Source organism: Centroberyx gerrardi, chromosome 7 (genome assembly GCF_048128805.1).
Source record: "Centroberyx gerrardi isolate f3 chromosome 7, fCenGer3.hap1.cur.20231027, whole genome shotgun sequence".
Lineage (NCBI taxonomy): Eukaryota > Metazoa > Chordata > Actinopteri > Beryciformes > Berycidae > Centroberyx > Centroberyx gerrardi.
The window spans coordinates 7,401,129-7,421,318 of NC_136003.1; the positions used below are offsets into that span (position 1 = coordinate 7,401,129).

General features: G+C 40.7%; 1 protein-coding gene across 1 annotated transcript in view; it reads right to left on the reverse strand.

Moving 5' to 3' along the window:
• Nucleotides 1-19,620, reverse strand: part of LOC139921860 (uncharacterized) — a 28,770-nt gene extending 9,150 nt beyond the window's left edge. Inside the window, exons 1-14 of the mRNA XM_078284415.1 lie at nt 19,081-19,620; nt 18,146-18,248; nt 15,236-15,287; nt 9,807-9,851; nt 7,745-7,833; nt 7,416-7,512; nt 7,046-7,185; nt 5,689-5,861; nt 4,740-4,843; nt 4,026-4,214; nt 3,138-3,289; nt 2,369-2,474; nt 1,299-1,501; nt 530-655 (exon numbers count right to left, since the gene is read on the reverse strand). Coding sequence (XP_078140541.1) covers nt 530-655; nt 1,299-1,501; nt 2,369-2,474; nt 3,138-3,289; nt 4,026-4,214; nt 4,740-4,843; nt 5,689-5,861; nt 7,046-7,185; nt 7,416-7,512; nt 7,745-7,833; nt 9,807-9,851; nt 15,236-15,287; nt 18,146-18,248; nt 19,081-19,246 — 1,745 coding nt within the window. The 5' untranslated portion in view covers nt 19,247-19,620. The remainder of the gene's footprint in view (nt 1-529; nt 656-1,298; nt 1,502-2,368; nt 2,475-3,137; nt 3,290-4,025; nt 4,215-4,739; nt 4,844-5,688; nt 5,862-7,045; nt 7,186-7,415; nt 7,513-7,744; nt 7,834-9,806; nt 9,852-15,235; nt 15,288-18,145; nt 18,249-19,080) is intronic.
• Nucleotides 19,621-20,190: the final 570 nt, after the last annotated feature.

The window sequence follows — 20,190 nt, forward strand, 5'->3', positions numbered from 1 at the left end:
TTCTCTCCTCAGTATCGAGGCTCGGAGCAGCTTTTTCCCCTTCAGGGTTTGGGAAATTTTCTGTTGATGTTTGAAAGTGTATTGATACAGGTAAAGTTCCTTGCTATCTACAGTATAGTAGGATCACATGATGTTTCTGACATCACTTTCACAAAAATGACTGTCATTATTTACTGTAGACCATTTTAGTCAGTAAACAATTGACTATATTTTTAATCAATATGCCACAACTAAAATCTGACTAAATTCAAAGGCTGTTTTCGTCAAAAGACTAAAACCAAATTTATAAATGCTGTCACTTTTCGGCCCCCATTCTCATAATATATTTCATAATATCCTCAGAATATATTTCATGCATGTCATTCTATTCAGTAGAACTTCCTCATGGTACAGTGGGCCAATGCATTACTGGTCACTACACAACCATACTGTATGCCACACAGGTATAGCGTGTTGAATGTATGCATGTCACCAAGACAAATTATTCTACGCCTGCAAAGTGATTCTGGTTCTTGGTGAGTTTATCCACCTGGAGTAGGATCGCCTCCTCTCCTTCTGGAACTTTCTGTACTCCAGCAGCTCTTTGGCAAAATCACTGGTCATCTGATCCAGCTTGGACTTCTGCCTGGCTCTGCCCGACACACGACTGGGAGGGCTAATGGACAGAGCAGGGACACGGATAAATCCAAGCTCAATATTGTTTTAGTGTTTTTAAACTCAAAAGATATTGAGAAAATAAAGTAGAATTTAAAATTATATATATAAAGGCCTTTTCAAAAAGCTACAAAGTGAAATAATAGTGCATAAATGAAGGCATAACAACTGAATACAGACAAACAGTCCTTCCTCAAACAGGGTATCTGCTGGTTTCAGAAAGCCAAATTTACTTTTGAAGACCTTTGACCTGGAATTGAATTTGCGACCAATTTAAAAACCAAAATGAAACACAAAGCTGGCAAAAGTAGCTTATTTCCAACTGAACATGGCTAGTGAAAGTTCTGAAACTATAAACGGGCAGTTTAAGAAAAAGGACAAGAGTAAATTAATATTTAAGGGACATGAAGTTCAACTGGGTTTTGTAAAGGAGATACTTTCATACAATGAAAAAAAAAACAATCTTTTGATACTTTTTAGGCCTTAAATGTAGGTTATTTAAGACTTTTTCAGGCTTTTAAGGACTTGCAGATTGCTGTCAATGGTTTATTAAATGGGACAATGTTAAGTGTGCAGAAATCTCTTGTTTTGTGATGGTGCATTACTGGTGGAAAATATACAGCTCGACTACATGTTCCACTCACCTTTCCTTCGCCCTCCTCTGATGTCTGTACAGCTCCTTGGGCACGGGGGCAGGGGTGGAGGTGGAGGAGGAGGAGGGGGAGGAGGAAGAGGAGGAGAGGGTTGGGATGGGGGTGCCCGGGAGGTTCAGAGGCGCCCAGAGGGGCGCGGCGGGTGGGTATCCAGGCGGGTAGCCGGCCAGAGGCGGCTGTCCCGGCGGATAGGGGGGGAAATGGGAGAACAGGGATGGAGAGGGAAAGAGAGGAGGAGCAGGAGTGGTAGAAGAGGAGGAGTGGGGAGGAGGGGGCCGTGGGGTGTCAGAGGGGGTCCAGCCTCCACTGGGACGACCCGAGGGCGAAGAGGAGCTGGCGGAGATAACAGGAGGAGGAAATGATATCAGATAGGAAACTGAGGATAGAGTCTGATATTTCTGAAATACGTATGTAAGGCAAATACCTGAAAACACACACACACACACACACACACACACACACGTAATATACTGACCTCTCCCAGCTGGGTGGTGGCCCAGAGTGTCTTGGTACTGGACCTTTAGATTCAGACAGAGAATGTTTACCCATCATTCACAAGCTGAGGTTTTTCAGTTTTTGCATTGTTTAGTTTGATATATTTGTGTAAATAAAACAACAAAACACAGAAAGAAGAGCAAAGAAATAAAAAATGACTATTTGATGGCTTGATAGCTGGATTGTCTGTCTCTCACCTGAGGAGGATCGCTGTAGGTTTATGCTGGCTGACTGGGGCTGGCCCGCCATGGGACTATGGTAAACCTGGACACACACACACACACACACACACACACACACACACACACACACACACACAAGAAACCAGTCTTTTATGTTACTGCATGCCTATTCAGTTCAGAGTCAATTTAAAAAAGAATGGGCTGCAGTGGCCTGTAATAATATAAGATGGATACAGGATAGATTGTATGATGGTGTAAATTCATGTGTGACAGTGTGTGTCTGTGCTTGTTTGTGTGTGTGTATCTCTACCATTGGGTGTGGGAGGCTAGGCTTGGGTGTGTCCCTATCATTGTGTGTGTGTGAGCCAGTGTGTGTGTTCTCACCGTAGGTATCAGTGGAGATGGAGCAGCAGTGGGGTCTGTAGTTGAGACCAGTACAGTAGGGACAGTGGCAGCTGCTGTATTAACAGGAGGTTCACTCTCAGCTTCCCTGAGGAAACAACAGGCACGAGAAAACATCAGTGTTATATTGCCTGTCTTTCAATCTCATGTTTAGTCAGGGACTGCACCTTGTTTGACCGATATTTCTTTATTTAAGCTGCCAAGAGCAGTTTGTTTCTTTAAATTAAATTTGACCATTTTCATGCCCAAAAAAATCCCCTAAAACATACAAAGAATTCAGCGTTTTTCTCATAATTTTATTCTTAGCAGGGTGGAAAAGCCTCTGAAACATTTACACAATCATTTAACACTAAAACTGTCCAGATTTTCCTAACCTGTTTTTGAATCCAAAGTTTGAATCCAAATCCAAATTGATTGAGAGGAATCAAATTTAGTGAAATGATTAGTCAAATATTAAAAATATATTACATATTTTTTGAGCTAATGTAAAATCAAATTTCAGGGCAACCATCACAGCAAATCTCTTCTTTACTCTTCATCTGGATCCCCATTAGTTTATACCATAGGGGCTGCTATACTTAGTGGGTGTCTCCAGATGATTTTGCACAGGTGTGTGCCTGCCTGTAAACAAGCATTCACACACCATCACACACACACACACACACACACACACACACACACACTATACACTTGGTAGATGTCCCCAAGTGATTTTACAGGTGTGTTTTTTACGGGTGTGTTGTGTGCTTACTTAGTGGGTGTCTCCATGTGGTTTTGCAGGGGCTGGGGGGAGGCGCAAGGTGTGCTGTAGGCGGAGGCGGGACCTGTTGCTATGGGAGGAGTCCCAGCCTGCTGAGCCAATGGCGGGGTGTCTGAGGCTGGTGGGCGGGGCAAGAGAGGGTCCTGAAGAGAGAAGACAACAGAATTGAATAGAGCAGAACAGACAAGAAGAGAATATAGTAAAGTATAAGAGACAAGAACAAAATAGAAAAGAAAAGAGAATAACTTCATTTTCAGGGGTAACTTGCAGTCTTAGTTACTTACTTATTGGTGTGTCCATGCTACCCGTTTGTTGTTATGTATGTTTTTACCCCTTTTATGGTTCTAAACATCATGCCCAGGGACTACAGTTGAAAATTATCTGGATGAATAAAACTGGCACATTTACAGTAATGTTGATTGGTGTGCATTGTCCCTGTAAAAAGTAACTTAATAAAGTCCAACCCCAGAAGTTGAAAAGCACACCATGGAAAGATAGTTCCTGTGTTTCTCATGTGACCCTGAAAGCAGCACAAGAACCGAATGAAGCCGATATGCGTGGTTTAACGTTTTCATGATTTCGTTAGTTGGTACCTGCTATCACAATTCTTGGTCAAATCACCTCAACAACACCTTGGAGGATGCGGTCCAAAATTGGACACATACTGCAGTTGCTTGAATACTTGTTTGAATGGTTTTCACAAGAGAACCAACTGATGCGTCCTACTGTGACTAACTCAAAGCCCTGGGACCCCCTGATTATCGCAGGAGGAAAGAAAAGGAAAGCAGTAACTATTTTTGTTAAAGCCTCAGGACTGTGTTTTTGTGTACCTCCGCCCCACTTCGAACACATCATTAAGAGCTTTTGCGTGCCGCTCACCTGCTGGCTGCGGGTGGGCTGGTAGGGCCTCTGGGGGCGGGTCTGTATGGAGGGAGGGGGCGGGGTGGGGATGGGGCTCTGGGTCGGGGTCGGCGTCGGCGTCGGGGTTGGAGTTTGGGACTGGGAGGCGCTGGCTGTTTTCTTCGGGTTTTTGGTGTAGCCCCTCTCGTTCTTGTAGTTGTTCACAGCCTGTGTCGGGACAGACGGGGAGAAAGACAACAAAATGGATTTTGGGTTAATGTGCTAGTGATGTAATGCTAGAGGTTGTGGCTAAAAACAATGAAAAGACTCATTCATTCATCATCCAGCCCTCCACAAGTTCATTCATCTTCCCCATTATCTTCTACTTCTGAACTAATTCGGTAATCATCTTTGATTCTGTCCAAAGAGTTGTTCAGTCTTGTTTCTTTCAGTTAAGAAATATCTCTAAAATTAGGTCATTTCTATCCTTTTCTGACCTGAAAAAGTTATTCAAGGCTTTGGAATTTGTGTTGACTATTGTAACTCCCTGTATGAAACTAGTCCAGAATGCTGCAGCTGGGCTTTTAACTAGAACTGAAAGGAGAGATCATACTGTATAACTCCCATTGTAGCCAAATTACACCGGCTTCCAGCTGATTTTAGAATTGATTTTAAAACTACTGATTACTTTTAAAGCAATTATTTATATTATATTATACTTCCCTTCCATCCATCCATCCCTTCCTCCCTCACCTGTCGGAGGAACTTATTGGCTATCAGGGCGTCAGGGGAGACATCCGATTGGCTACAGGTGGGACACACATGTTCCTCAGACTCCAGCAAGGCAGTGCGAATACCTGAGAGAGAAAGATAGAGATGGAGGAGAAGGGTTGAAGGTTGAAGGACTGAGACTGAATATGTGTGTGCATGTGTGTGTGAACCGTCTCTCAGTAGGATCTGTGTGCTTCTATGTGTGTGTTTGTGCCTATTTATGCCTGTATTAGTGTCAAAGTCATCAAAATAACTGTTTCCACAGTAGAGCATGACTATAGCACCATTTATTTAGTAAATTAATATAATGCCTGCTTGTATTGTGTGTGTATTATAATCCCACAGCAGGGCATGACAATGGCATCATTCATCAGGTTTGTGTATGTTTATGAGTGTGTGTATGCTAATGTTAATGCTGGGAAATTAACAGCAGCCACCAGCCAAATGCTGGTAAATCATTGGCTGTTTATTTAGGTTTTAAGGTTTTATTTATTTGCACCATAAAAAAGAACAATAATGACAAAACAAAACACAAAACAGGCCGGAGAGGTTTGAAACCCAAGTGGGTTTATTAAAAATACCTCATTGAGAAAATAAAATTATATGATCTATACAACAGAAGCAACAATAAACAAAATTTTTAAAAAGTCAATTATGTGTGAGTGTGTGTCCATGTATAGTATGTGTGTATTTCCTCTACCAATCACTTTTGTCAGTTAACCGACCGTTAATTTAAGATCTGACGTATTTTAAAAATCTTTGCTGACTAGTAATATGAGTGAAAGTGGCTTTTTAATTTTGGGATTTACCAACTATTGTGGTCTGAAACATTGGTTTCCTGCCATGTATCCGAATCAGAATGACTTTATTCACCAAAGTACAATCTGTGTACATCTATTTTGCTCTTGATGTGTGTGTAGTGGAGGCTCACAGTCGTCACAGTAGCTGTTTCCGCAGCAGGGGATGACCACGGCGTCGCTCAGCAGGTCTTTACAGATCAGACACAGCAGCTCGTCGGGGACAGGATCCTCCTCTTCCTCCGACTCGGGCTGCTGCTGGGGAACGAACGGAGGCCTCTCCTTCTTCCCCAGGGCGTAGGCCTCGCTGCAGAGGGACGGGAACACACACACTGGAGGTTTACATGGTGTTTAGCTGGCACTCCAGTCTCCAAAGTGACTTACACCGAGTGAGATGGTGGGGAGGTGTCAATGTTTTGCACGAGAACGTTTTGACTGGACCAGTGGCTGCTGATTAGGGGGACGATATATCGAAATTCAATATATTGCGATACAAAAATGTGACAATACGTATTGCGGGGCAGAAAAATGAATTGCGATATCAGCTCCATTTTATTCTGCTGTAGTAATCACAAATGAGACGCTTGACCATCACAATTTCACAACCAAATTATATTATTTACTCTTTGTAATGACATTTTTAAATTGTTGGTTACATTCTAGCAGCCAATGCCATCGCTAGAAAGATTTGTGGCTCAGAAATAAACAATCCTGAACATTCATACTTGAATTTGTATTTATCACATTGTATCGTGGTTGCATTAAGTAATATATCGCGTACCATAATGTATCGTATCGTATTGTATCATATTGTATCGTGAGATAAGCATATCGTCCCATCCCTACTGCTGATGGACAAACACTGGCTGTTGCAAGGATTGAACCAGTGTCTCTCTAATCACTAGGCTATTCTGCCACAGAGTATAAATTATTATTAAAGCCATTTATAGTAACACTTGAGGGATTTAACTTAGGATCTTATTCAGACAGATTTATGATCAGTGCAATAATCCAGTTAACTTAAATACCTGGATTGCAACATTACAAGTAATCAAAGAGTTAAAGAGACAGAACCCAACAAACAAATATCTACACAATCTATGTCTCAATCGCCTCAAGGCTGAACAGCCTTCCAACACTCACACAGACATCAAATTCAATGACTTTCACGGTTTTGTTTGGTGAAATTCAAGGACTCCAAACTGGCATGTTTTGGGGCATGAGATTGGTCAAAATTACAGAATCCAAAGTTTGCATCCAAATGAAATGACCAACTACTTAGTTACCATTCATTAAAAAAAAGGCCTTATTTCCTTATATCCACAAACTTTCAAGGATTTTCAAGTAACGCTTTCTTCCCCATTTTTCTCCATTCCCTATTGCTGAGAAAGCATGTGAAGCCAACTTTCCCTGGATAAAGTTTTGAAAGAAAGAAAGAAAGAAACACACACACACCAAAACACACACACTGCCTGTCTTGCTCGTACTCACGCGTCTATGGTCGGGATGGCGTATCGTCCGGAGTTGGTGAGCATGGCTCCTTTGATGCTGGGATCGTCCACTTCTACCATGAAGGAGCGAGGGATGCCGGTGCTCTTCTTTATCCTTGGAATGGCCTCGTAATTTTTATCCTGCTGTCACACACACACACACACACTCATAGTTAGCATCAGATGGCGGGGATACACACACATTTACAGTCAATGGTAGGCATGAACATATTTACACACTGGAATACATACATGAGTTGATACTGAAAACTCACGTCACTCGGTGTAATGTACAAACACACACACCCCTTTGAATTTCCTTGTAATATTATCATCCAATTAAGTAGGATTAAAAATGTCCTGCTTCTCACCCCATTGGTGGGACAGTTCCTGATGTGGTGTCCGTTCTTCCCACAGCGATAACAAGTGTAGTTAGCAGGAGGAGGAGGACAGTGCTTCTTGATGTAACTAGGAGAGAGAGAGAGAGAGAGAGAGAGAGAGAGAGAGAGAGAAATACAGGGAGAAAAAGACAAAACAAAGAAAGTCAAAGAGAACGAGAGAGAAAGTGAGACATCGGGACGTGGAGGAGAAAAAGAGAAAGAGGAAAAAGGAAGAGACAGAGAGAGAAATTAGAAAATAGGGAAAAAAGGGAAAACAGTTGAAATGCATCAAAGAGACAGTTCAGCCGGATGGAACTCACTTCATGGGGTCGTACTCGTGGTTGGACTGGGACATCATGGCTTTGATCTTGTCCTCCTCCGACGCATCTGCATCAGCCAGGTTAGCAGTCTGCATGCACGCACACACACACACGTGCACGCACAGATGTTAAGAGTGTTTTGTAAGCTTGAGTTCACAAAAAGAAAATTATTACCCCGTCCTTCCTTCAAAAATCATTGATCTTTCCCTCTCCCTCTCCCTCTCTCTCTCACTCACCCCCACACACACACACAGTTATTAGACAATAAGACAAACCTAGAGTCTGTACAAGAAAAGAGGTTTTTGGCTTGATCTTACAGTACACTGGATAGACAGTCAAAATCCAATTCAGATGGAACTACAAAGAACTATTAAGATAAGATAGATTAAGAGGTCTGTCATAGCAGCTTATTAGAGGGAAAATATTTTTAAAAAGTCCAGAAAACTTAACACAAACACATTTTAGGTGGTGAAACATCTGATACCTACGTTTGCAGGGACAAATTGTGGAGGTTAAGTGTGTTTTTAAAGTGCTAATTCAATCCAGTTACTATATAAGTAGACTAAGAGTGAGGTAAGATTCATGTAACATCAGTCCACACTGGTTCTAAAAGCATTAGCCAACTTTTATTGACAAAAAATAAATGAAAAAGTAAAACAACAGGCTAGTCTTCACTCAACAAACAACTTCATACTCCCACTTAAGAACTTTGACCATTGAGTAATAAACCGTCTTCACAGCACTTCAAACAAATACCTTTTCAATAATATAATGTAATATACAATTCTGCCTTCAAGGAATCTGAATCAAATGAATCACACAGTCAGATGCTGTGGTCAGAAATCACATTGCATGATGAGTGACTGGGCAGAGGTTTTTACACAGAAAGTGATATAACACAGGAGGAAAAAGGTACAGTCTGTCTATTTTAATGAAATATATAAACAGCAAACTAGGTGAACTTGATGAAGCGTCCTGGGGGAAAGATAATAGGAATCCAGGCTCAAATCTTCATGGAAAACGACAATGAAAATGCATGTAAATATGTGTCTTCAGGCCTCACTATATCAATTGTGTGTGTGTGTGTGTGTGTGTGTGTGACAAAGACAAAAGGCAGCAGGTCTTTTCACACAAGCACAAACTATATGTATTAAAGAAGTAAAAGACAAGTATATCAATTTTCTTTTCTGTCACCTGCTCAAACAGGCACAATCAGCCCATGATCAACTAATAATGAAAATCAATACTTCATCAACATTTATATTTCTAGTAAGTGTTGGCACTGTCTGCAAAGTGGTTGATACTATGCCAGTACTGTACAAACAGTGGAAAGTTAATATCAACCACAAGCCAAATAATGAAAAAACTTTCCCAACACTCATTCATCCTGATTTTCCCCAAGGGGATTAATAAAGTGCTATGTTATATTATCTTATCTTATCTTTTCTTATCTTATCAGAGGTTCCGTGCCAGTAGATTGAAAGGTTTCCTGTCCTGTTTACATATAAGGTGAAATATAAAAAAATCATTACTGTGATTTCCTAAACCTAACCTGAACCGTTTAAAAAATCATTTAACCAATTCATGTCAAATGAACAAAAAACAAGGCAGGTTTTGAGTTCATAGTTGAGTTTGAGTTCATAGTTAAACTGAACCAAAATTTCATTCATTAAAAATTTAAATTTCCGGATGAACAGGAAAAACAACAACACTGACCAACAGTGTAGTGTGAATATCACTACCAATACCCGGTACTCGGTTGCCAGTACAGAGCATTAGGCCTCTCCGAACTTCAGAGAACACACACACACACACACACACACACACACACACACACACACACACACACACACACACACACACACACAAGTCATTCATAACACTGACAAACAGGCAACATACAAATCAGCACATACATAGATTCACATGGGCCTCCTAGCCAAATATGTAAAAGTTGACATCGCTAACAAAAACATAAAACAGGAATGACTTTATGTGTGTATCTAATCCCATATTAACTCCATTAAAACTCAAATATAAAAACAAAGAAGAGAGAGTATACCTTAGAGAGAAGGGCCAAGGCTCTGGAAGCACTCTGCTCGTCCATCTGTTTGAATTAAAGACAAAATCAGTTTCACTAATACACTAATACAGCAGTGAGAGTGTCCAATCATAGAGTTACGCAACACCCATACACAGGTGTCATCAATGGAAATGAATGGGAGTTTTGTGTCTATAAATACTGCAATCCTGATAAAAAAAAAAATGTCTTAATTCATGTACTTTCAAAGTTAGATCAAGGCCAAGCAAAGACAGACACACAATCCTCACATTGAGAATCACCGGTTGAGATTTTGCTCCAAAGTCCATTTCAACTTCTGGACAAGCTCTAATGTTTCTGTGCAGAGAGATACCGCTGTCTATTTGCCCCGCTCCTACAGGATCTTCAATCTGCTGCCTCGGCGACGGCGGATTTGACATTTCAGCTGAGAAAACGAATTTCCCCGTCACCTCGCAGTGATTTTCATACAGAGCGGGTATTAAATGTCACTGCGCCGTTCTCATCCCGGGATTTCTACCTCAGCACCTCCTGTCAACTCGGTTGTTCTCGTCCCGAGAAACCGGCGAAAGAACCGACAGTGGCGTTCCCTGAGAATTTTCACTCATCAAGCCGACGTTTTAGTGGGTAAAAAAAAATGTCATGGCTCCGCTCTCGTCACCTGATATAACCTTGGCACTTCCTAACTTACATACATATATGATCAAAGATGTTTAATGTGGACATTGTTGACACTTGATTTGGTTTGAGTGGTTGAATTCAAAGCCACTGCATTTTCAAAAATCCATACTTTTAGGATTCATTTAGGATTAGCTCCAGTCAACACATCAAAACTGGACTTGATGCTGATTGGCTCCCCTCATTAAACAATTCCTAATCACTTCCTTCCAATCAGGCAAGTAAGCAGCATTTGAACTGGAAAGCCTCCACTCAGCAGATTTACCTAATTTGAATTAGAGGAGGTTTTGTCAGCCAATCAGACTTCAGTGTTGTGACTGTTCCCTACTGGTCTTCAAATTTATTCGATAATTACCCCTTTAACTAAACTACGTTTATTTGCAAATCATGACAAAGAATGTTATTCTTATGCTGAACTATACTATATTTGAAAAGAAAATTTTGAAAGCTGAATAATTTGGGAACTTTAAAGCACTCCAAGCAGTGGCACAATACAGAAACAGAAGTTACTGTATAACACATACATTGATAAATGATAACATTGCGACTTGATACATGCGTCCAAATTGTTCATAGTAAAGTATGCTAGACATTGACTGCCTAATTCCTCATTAATCCTTCATCCCTTCACATGGCAAAGCCTTGTTTTAGGTCATTTGGCTCCAAAGGTGGCGCTGTTCTTGATGACATGGCAGTCTTTTTCTTTTCTCATTTATGTGGATGTGTTGTGTTTTTAGCAGCTATATGACAGACGGACTTCACACCCTGGGTTCAGTGAAGTATGTCACCTTAGAACAGATCCACTAATTACATATTTTAACTCATTTATTACTACTTAAACAAGCTCACTTGAGAGGGAGAGATTTGTTTTTTGTCATTATGCTTGAATGTAACATTACTGTGCCTCGTCAAATATTTACACAATGACAGTATGAAGCAAAGTAATGGACAATGTGTCCTGTACAAACTCAGATGTCGGGGAATAGCATGCGCTGTGAGATATTTCACCCATGAGGCCGATGTTTTAGAGAGTAATAAATGATCCTGGACTGTTTTCATCACCTAATGTCTACCTCAGCAAGTCTGGCTTTATTGCCTCTGATAATCTGCTCCTCCTTTTACTGTCCTAGCATGGATCTGGGGAAGTCAGAGGAAGCCAAGATAGTGTTTTGGAAGCATGCAACAAAAGTGCAAGCGGCAGTTTGTGAGATATAATCAAATACTGGAGACAGTGATGCTGGATTACCAAATTTGTTACTGTCACTTGCTGAAAATAACACTTTGTTTAGCTTTCCAAAGTGATTCCAAAGTGTGTAATTTGTCATTCCAACCAAGGTAGCACGGGGAAACAAGATCTGAACAATCAAAGAGTTAGCATAATAAAATCTGCAGTGGTGACTGCAAGATGTGTTAAGAAATATGTGGGTGACATATTAACTGTGGTTGTGTATTGGCATCCGTTTCTCAAGTGAAGTCAAGACACATAATCAATACATAAGACAGCTTAATACATAAGACAGAAATGATTTTATTGGTAAAAAACAACAAAAGAAAAAAGTGTGTGTAGTCCAGCAACTCAGTAGCAAGAGTCAAGACATCCAAGTGGTTTATGTGGCAGACATTTCTCTGTGATTTGACACCTTGAGATACAAACGACTCCCACTGAGACACCAGAGATAAAAGCAGGTCAGCGTGAACGCATTCAGACTGCGGCAAATAAGAGCTTCTGAGAGGCATCAAAGTTAGACTACAGCTTCAGAGACAAAAGGCCAGTGCGGCAATTCAATAGCATGAAAAAACTTCTAGGGGACCACTCAGTTCCTGAATCTGAGAAATGGATGAAAGAGGAGTAGCATTTCATTTCTTTGGAAAACAATCAAACAACAAAAAAGAGACATCAGATCAATTTGTCTGACAGGAACACTTGATCAGGGTTTTTAGAAATCCCCAAGGAGAGATTGGATTCAAGAGAAACACTTATGACTCACCAACTTAAATCAACTCCCCTCATGCAAAAGGAGGTTTACAGCAGGCTGAGGTGAGCTCTGCAAATTGGTCTGAAAACTCATAAGGAGGAGAGGGGGCAAAAGATGTAGCGAATTGGCGGGATGTTTATCCTGATGGGAGTAAATTAATCTCAGAGTACAAAACTGACCCTGATCATTTAAATCTGGTCAAGATGTATGATATGGTCAAAATAAATGGCATGGTATGGTTTTGGTCCAATCACCTGATGGGCAAAGTCAATGTTAATCACTGTTATTAACAGAATGACACTGAACAGAGTCCCTATGTAGATTTGATCAAAACTTTTCTGGATTTAAAGAGTAACTAAACCCCAAACCCAAATCTGTGGTGAAGCCTGACACCTAATGGTGAAAAGTAGGCTACTGAACCGGCCATCTGCTATTGGCTGGTGTTTGTGCCAGGTGATGTCACCTTCTATAGAGTACAACAGGTGGTGACATCACCTGGCACAAAGACCAGCCAACAGCAGATGGCCAAAGCCATTTGGGTTTGGGGTTTAGTTGCTGTTCAATTTTTTTTAATTTGAATATTTCAGTTGATGTTTAATATGATTTATACTGACAGCCATACTGCCCAGCCACTATTAGGTGTGACCATGTCATGCTATAGAAGAAAATTACTCTCTACAACAGCAAATACCACACATAAGTGTAGTTGTGGTTGTCTGTAAATTGGTACTGAAAAACAGTATTTTCCATACTTTCCCAAATGTTTTGTTTCAATTTTCAATCTTTTCAAGACGTGGAAGTAACCAAAAACTTTTTCCATACATTTCCAGACCTGTGTAGAAATCTGGATTGAGTGATCATTTGGACCGGATATCTCTGTGGACACAGGAAACATGTGCCTTGTTTAAAGGGGCACTGCCATCTTGGAAGACATTAGTCTGGTTAAGCGAGAAATGTTGTATATTATGCTGTACATGTATGTTTCTGGGGTTGGTGTTTCAATGCGTTTCATCTATACTAAACTATCTATTCTATTCTAAATGCATCATGGGATAAAGGCGATCATTCTCAGTCCTTATGCTAATAGTGATTAGCATTTGGCTCTCTTGGGGATAACAGACTTGATTCCTAGCCAGGAACTGAACCCCATTCCATTAATAAAAAAAAACAAAAACAACAGCATCCTTTAATGCAGCAGGAATTGACACTATCTTTATTGTGACTCCCTCTCAAGTTAATATGGATAGCTTTTATTTGAAAATAAAACTATATCTGTCTTCAAAAGCTACAAAATGCTTCAGCTGCCACATAAAGCTGGTGTGAGAAAATGAAATCTGTCGAGTCATGAGCGAGCGCTGACATGCCTCACGGTGCAGAGGAGGAGATCACTGTGAGCTAGACTGTCAGCTGAGTCTGCATGGTGAAACAACAGTTGGGTTATCAGTTCTCAATAGCTGGTCTGCATGGAATTTCACAACATGATAGTGTTTGACCCACCCAATCGGTTACCAACACCCACGAGTAGATACTGAATGAGTTTGTACAATGAGAATATCCTCTTAGCTGGTACAGAACAGACTGGACACATGCTAAGTGAATTAAACCTTGTAAAATTTTATTAGGAAGAATATATAAAAAACAAAAAAAATTTTTTTTCTTATGCTAAGCCTATAGCACTGAAGATTTGGTCTTCTGAACAACATAAATTGTACACTTCTCGACACTGATTTCACATTCTGTTCACTCTTATCCTAATGAGTGACTGATCATACACATGGTGCAAATATATCTCTTTTCATTTGATTTCAATGTGAAATATGATTCATCTCAGAGCAAAAGCTCCCAGGGAATCAAAAACCTTTAAATACAATTTGAAGCAAGAACACATTGGCAGAGGTCCTCATCATTTTGTTTTGAATGAGAAATACTGTAAAATGCATTCCATTTGGGCCATAACCTGTCTTTGATGCGTTTTCCATTTGGAATGCAACGTTGTGCAGATTCTAGCACTTCTAGAAAGTATTTGTTGTATGAATAATACACGTTAAGGTTTAAAGGTGCTGTATGTAACATTTTAGCATTAATAAATCATTCATTTTGAGACATTAGCATGATTATTATAAACAAACAAGACCATCGCCAAGAAGACTGTGAGCCTCTACCGGCCTCTACGCTGCATTTTATACTGTGAGCCAGCTGGTCGGATTTGGCGGGAAATCTACTGGATTGCTTTACGGCACAAAACAGGAAGAGGGCGCTGTTCTTCCAGAGCAAACGAAGCTAAAGCTTTCAGAGGAACGAGTGAGAGGCCGATGGAAAAAAATCACTATTTATTATCTTCTTTAATTCTTCTTCAAAACAAGCCATGCGGAGCGACAGCGGGAAGGTGGAGGCATCCTCTTTGGAATCCACAGGGTTTATGGGAAATGTGGTCTTAATTTTCAGAAACACTAGCACTAACAATATCACTGGCGCGAAATAGAGGCTACCAATCATCTTGACCGTAGTCTCATTTAATTACGGTAATTATACCAAGGTATCACACTTAATGTGATAATGATATACTGATGTTTAAAAATGCCACACATAGCACCTTTAAGGTTACATTTGGACGAACTTTACATACATCTCTTCGCTTTTCGAGAGGGGCAACATAAAATTCAGAGAGCAACGGAGCACACCTTCAGCACACGTTCGAGAGCAGCTGTGTTATGTTGGTGTTAGCTGAGTGTGTGTTTGACGGTGCTGTAGGAGAGGATGTGCGGTTTGGTTACATACTGCTTTGGAGGCTCCGAAGGCGTGGTGGTGGAGATGGTGGTCTGATCGCTCACTGAAACACAAACAGAAACAATCATTAACTACGGGTCGCCCATGGCAATTTAACTCTCAGGAGACACACATCAAGACCAACTCAGCCCTTCAAAAAGTGTAGAAACCAGAGAATAAGGATCATTTTTGTGTATTTAATAATACATTTAATTTGTACAGCTCTTTTCAAGACACTCAATGATACTGTACATCAACTAAAGAACAGAGAACTAAAGAGACACAAGGCAAATGAGAAGATAATTCTAAATGTCAATCACACATTAAATATTCATGGAGCGTTTAAAGGTGGACAGAGTGGGAGCATCCCTGATGCTCCCTGGCCTCCTCCCACCAGGTTTTAAGTCTGTCTCAGAAGTTTGGATCTTTTTATCATGGAGAGCCAATGCAAAAGCCTGCATATTAAAAAAAAAAACTGGGCAAAGATAAAGTTAACTTGGAGGCAGCTTGATCCTAAGTGACTGGCAATCTGCTTGTGCAGGTGGTGGAAAGTACAAGCTTTGACAACTGTTCATTTGATAAAGTGGAATTTTCCACTGAGTGACATAAGACGTTTGGCACTGGGATGGATGTCAACTGGATTTTAATCAATTCTGCCTCATGGCCCGATTCTTTATGAATACACTTAGTGATGAATGATCATTTGTGTGCATGACCGGCACCACCTGGATCAACTTTGTGTGTGTGTGTGTATATGTGTGTGTTTGTGTATAATGACAAACTGCAGCATTGATTTTGCTGCATTTAATTTTGTGAACATGCTTAGGCTGTTACACCACTATTTTGCACACATTCCTCCCCATACGTTTGCATGGTGCTGAAAGCGCTGATCACATGACCAACAGTTTGCTCCAATGTTGCCTTCCATGCATAAAACCCACACTACTGCTGACTTTCCCATCTAAACCGGTCTAAAATCCGTGTAATGCCTGTAAACGTCACCACAGATTTCAATTTATGTTCTTGCCTCTTTTCCTATAAACTGGAACAACCACATTTTGTAATGGAAATCTGAATCTGGAACCTGAACATACTCTATATTATATGATTCTGTGAACTTTGTGTGATATTTTCTATCTGTTGTGTAAATGTTCACTGTTGGACTTAAGTTTATAAATGAGTGATTGTTCAGCTCTACTGAAGCAAATTCCACCAGCCTGACTTCGTGGGAAAAAAATAGAAAAAAAAACTTGAAGTACTTGAAACCGGTGGTTGAAAGTTGTGGCTTCACACCTGTTCATTTGACTAACCTGGACCTGGAACGAGCAAAAAAGTTGCTCTAAGGATTTTTAAATGCCTTCCACTTCTAGGTTTAGATCACTAAACCCCCTCCCTCCTCCTGTCTACACAGAGCCATCTGTACTGTTGACGTGAAGAAAAATTGAAAACATTAATCTAACCCATTGTAAAACCATAACACAAACTCAAGTCTGTAATCTCAAAGATGAAGATAAATCGACTATGTGTCCTGGTCCATAAACAAAGTACGCTTGTGTATATTGAAACTACTGGAGGGTGAAACAGGGCCGTATGATTCTCATCACAACTTACTCTCAAATCCACAAACAGTATGAGTTAGGGGGGAGCTGGGCAAAATAGCAGATGTCTCAAATTCAAATATTATTATTATAGTTCAAATAAATAACATATCTTACAAGTGATGTGAGCACATTTGAGGCTGTTGAAGTGTCTTGTAAAAATAAGTTGTCTTAAAGACATTATTTTGACACAAAATGAAAGGGTTGCTGATCAATACCAATGACTCAACGATTACTTCACCAGGTGCTGAGATTTCTGGCTTTCAAAACTCACTTTCGGGCCCGCACTCTATTTTCGGAACATAAACTCTCCACCCTTTGGCATTTCAAGACACATTTCAACATTTGCATTTTCAACAGCTCAGTGATGGAGGATGCTACAAATGAGCGACCGGTATCGCAAGGCATTTCAGCTGCGAGAGCTAATAAGTCTCATTCTCAAGTCAAAAAAGGAAATAACAAAGCAGTATTATTATATCAGTATTTAGCATGATGATATATTACCTCTTCACTAGATGTTTCTGTTCTCTCTGCTCGACTTAGCTAGTAGGGATGGGACGATATATCGAATTCAATATATCGCAATTCAAAAATGTGACAGTATGTATCGTGGGGCAGAAAAATGAATCGCGATATTATTTTATCCCTATTAGCTAGCTTACTTGTCTATTGTAAAATTGCGACTTTATTGTTTGTGCCAGTTACAGCCTTCCATAATTCAAGGAGATGGAAGGGGTGGAGGGGCTGAGGCTTGCGTAGGAGGAGACAAGTTCCATCTATGTTGTTGCAGTTCCTACTGGTTGCCCATAGAGGTCGATAAAGATCACAGATTACTTGACTTCCCTTTAAAAACTGTTCGGACAGTAGTTGCTAATGGTTACGCTGCCATGCTGGAGGACTGATAAGAAAATCAACAAGTAACAGTAGGGAGGTAGTTGAAGGTTAAACCTCCTTTTTATATGTGGAAAAGTGTTTACTTGTAACTGTTTATTTGGGAAATGAAGTTTACCCTCCTTTTCACGCTAATAAATGCAGACTGATGCAAGTTACATGAGAACAGGTCTCATCAAGAGGAACTTAATATTATTCAGAAAGTAACTGATCATTTTATTCATATATATGGACGTTTACCATTATGGAGACAGCTGACTGGGGTTCACAGTCGGCTCGTCTTTTCATTTCCCAGCTTTAAGCGGTTACATGAATCTCTATCCAGCTCTCACTACCATGTCACACTAGTAGTGAAGTGCTGAATACCTGAGGCGGTGGTGGGGTTGCATGGGCGTCTAAAACAGCATAACAGCAACACATAATTAACACTTACATGCTGTGGGTCTTGCTGTTTGAGGACTTGACTCCGCCCATGGGGATTCTCCTGATGATGACGGAGGAGTTTTTGACGATGAGGGCTTCATCGTCCGTGTACTCTGGAGAGAGAGAGAGAGAGAGAGAGAGAGAGAGAGAGAGAGAGAGAGAGAGAGAGAGAGAAAGTTGAAGATTTACGTGTGAGATCTAAGACTGAATGTGTATGTGTGTGGTAGGATCTGTGTGCGCTTCTCTATGTGTGTGTATATGCCTGCACTACATATTATTGCACAGTGTGTGTGTTGTGGCTTCAGTGGTATCATGTTTCACATCATATAACGAGGCTTTGCAGCTTATCCGCAGGATGTCGACACACTTTAAGGTGATATTGATCATCCATGGGTGATTAACATGATTAACTTGTATGTGACAACTTGTTTTGCCTCTCTTTAATTCAGTGAGCACATGGTCCCATTCTTTATCAGTTCCTATATTGACATCATGAGGCAATTTCTGATAACATTTCCTATGTTGATTATTGTTGTGTGGGTGTGTATGTGCAAATAACAAGGCACCCACTGGTTTTACTGCACTTAATCTCATGAGCATAATTAGGCTGTGCTCCTACCCTGCTATTTTTATCCCACATCCCTCCCTGGCCTTTCACATGGCACTGATAAGGCTGATTCACGGCCATCAGGCAACCTCTAATTCAACTCATGACAGTCGCTTAAGGAGATAAAGCGTAATGCAACAGGAATTCTGCCCATTCATTAGGTCCTTTTGTCCCTGCGTGACTTTTCTAGACAAGTTGCTGCCATCATCAAGCTAAAGAGGTGACGCAACCACTGGACGAGACAGCTGTCAAGGCTACAGACCACGTGTTTTGTCACCCTGTCATTCAGTTATCCTCTATTAAAAACACTTAACGTTTCTGTCTGCGTGTGTAATTACCTTCTTTGGTCTGCGCGTTAGTGATTTGCAGGTCGCAGTCCGCGGCTTTGAGTTTCTCCCTGCCCATGATCTGCCGCTTCAGGTCCTTCAGCGTGATGTGCAGGCCGTCAAAAACCACCGTGTCGTAGTTGAGTTTAGAGGAGAATTTATAATGAATATGAGCCATGTTGGCAATGAACAAAACCCAGTCCTACCTGTCAGAAAGCCGAGAGCTAAATTGCAGTCGCTGACAACAAAATGGTATCTAGTTAACTGACGGAAAACTCAGACTTTGGCAGGCAAAGTTAGCTAGCTGGCTGGCGTTAGCGACTGGCTACACTGAAAGTCAATGGGCTAGGCTAACGCGCTAGCTAGCTGATTAACACTGCCCAACAAAGTGGCTTGCACAAGATGACATTCCCCAGCGTCTTGTGTAACAGCAGCAGAGTGTCAAATCAATGTAGATTCAGTCAATTCCGGTTCGAATTTTAACTTTTATTCCTCCCCATGTTGCTATCCTCAAATGTTCGTTGACAGAAATCACCAGCTGTTTCCACAAGCAACGACTCGTCACCACACGATCTCACGCTGCCTTCAAGTGCTCCTCGCAACCTCCGACATCCGAGTTCGAAGCTCGTAAATCCGACTTGTCGCGTATTCAAGTGAGCTTGGTCGGAAATATTAACACAATGTATCCCGTAACAAATGTAGTTTTTAGTGGCTGTAGTTTTATTTTAGAAATCAAGAGGCATAGAGGGACTGTGTGCTACAGCGGCAGGATGAAAAGGAGAAAATGTGCACCAAGTATGATGTTTAATTTATTAAAACAAAAATGCATGACAAGTAAACGTTAAACAAAATGGAAAAATTGAAACATACAACATTACTAATTACATAGAATGCCAAGGCCAAGCAAATGACATACAATTATACAATACATCACTTTTACCATTGTACCAATTGTTGACATGGCATCCATGCTCTCCTCCCCGTGAACATCTCAGCCAATCGGTTATAATCCAAAAGTACACTTTCCCAGTCTTATTCAACACCTTTTTGGTTCAGGCATAAAGATATTGTAATTACGACTTTTTCCCCCAGCACTTGAAGGTAGCATCTTGCTTCCACGCT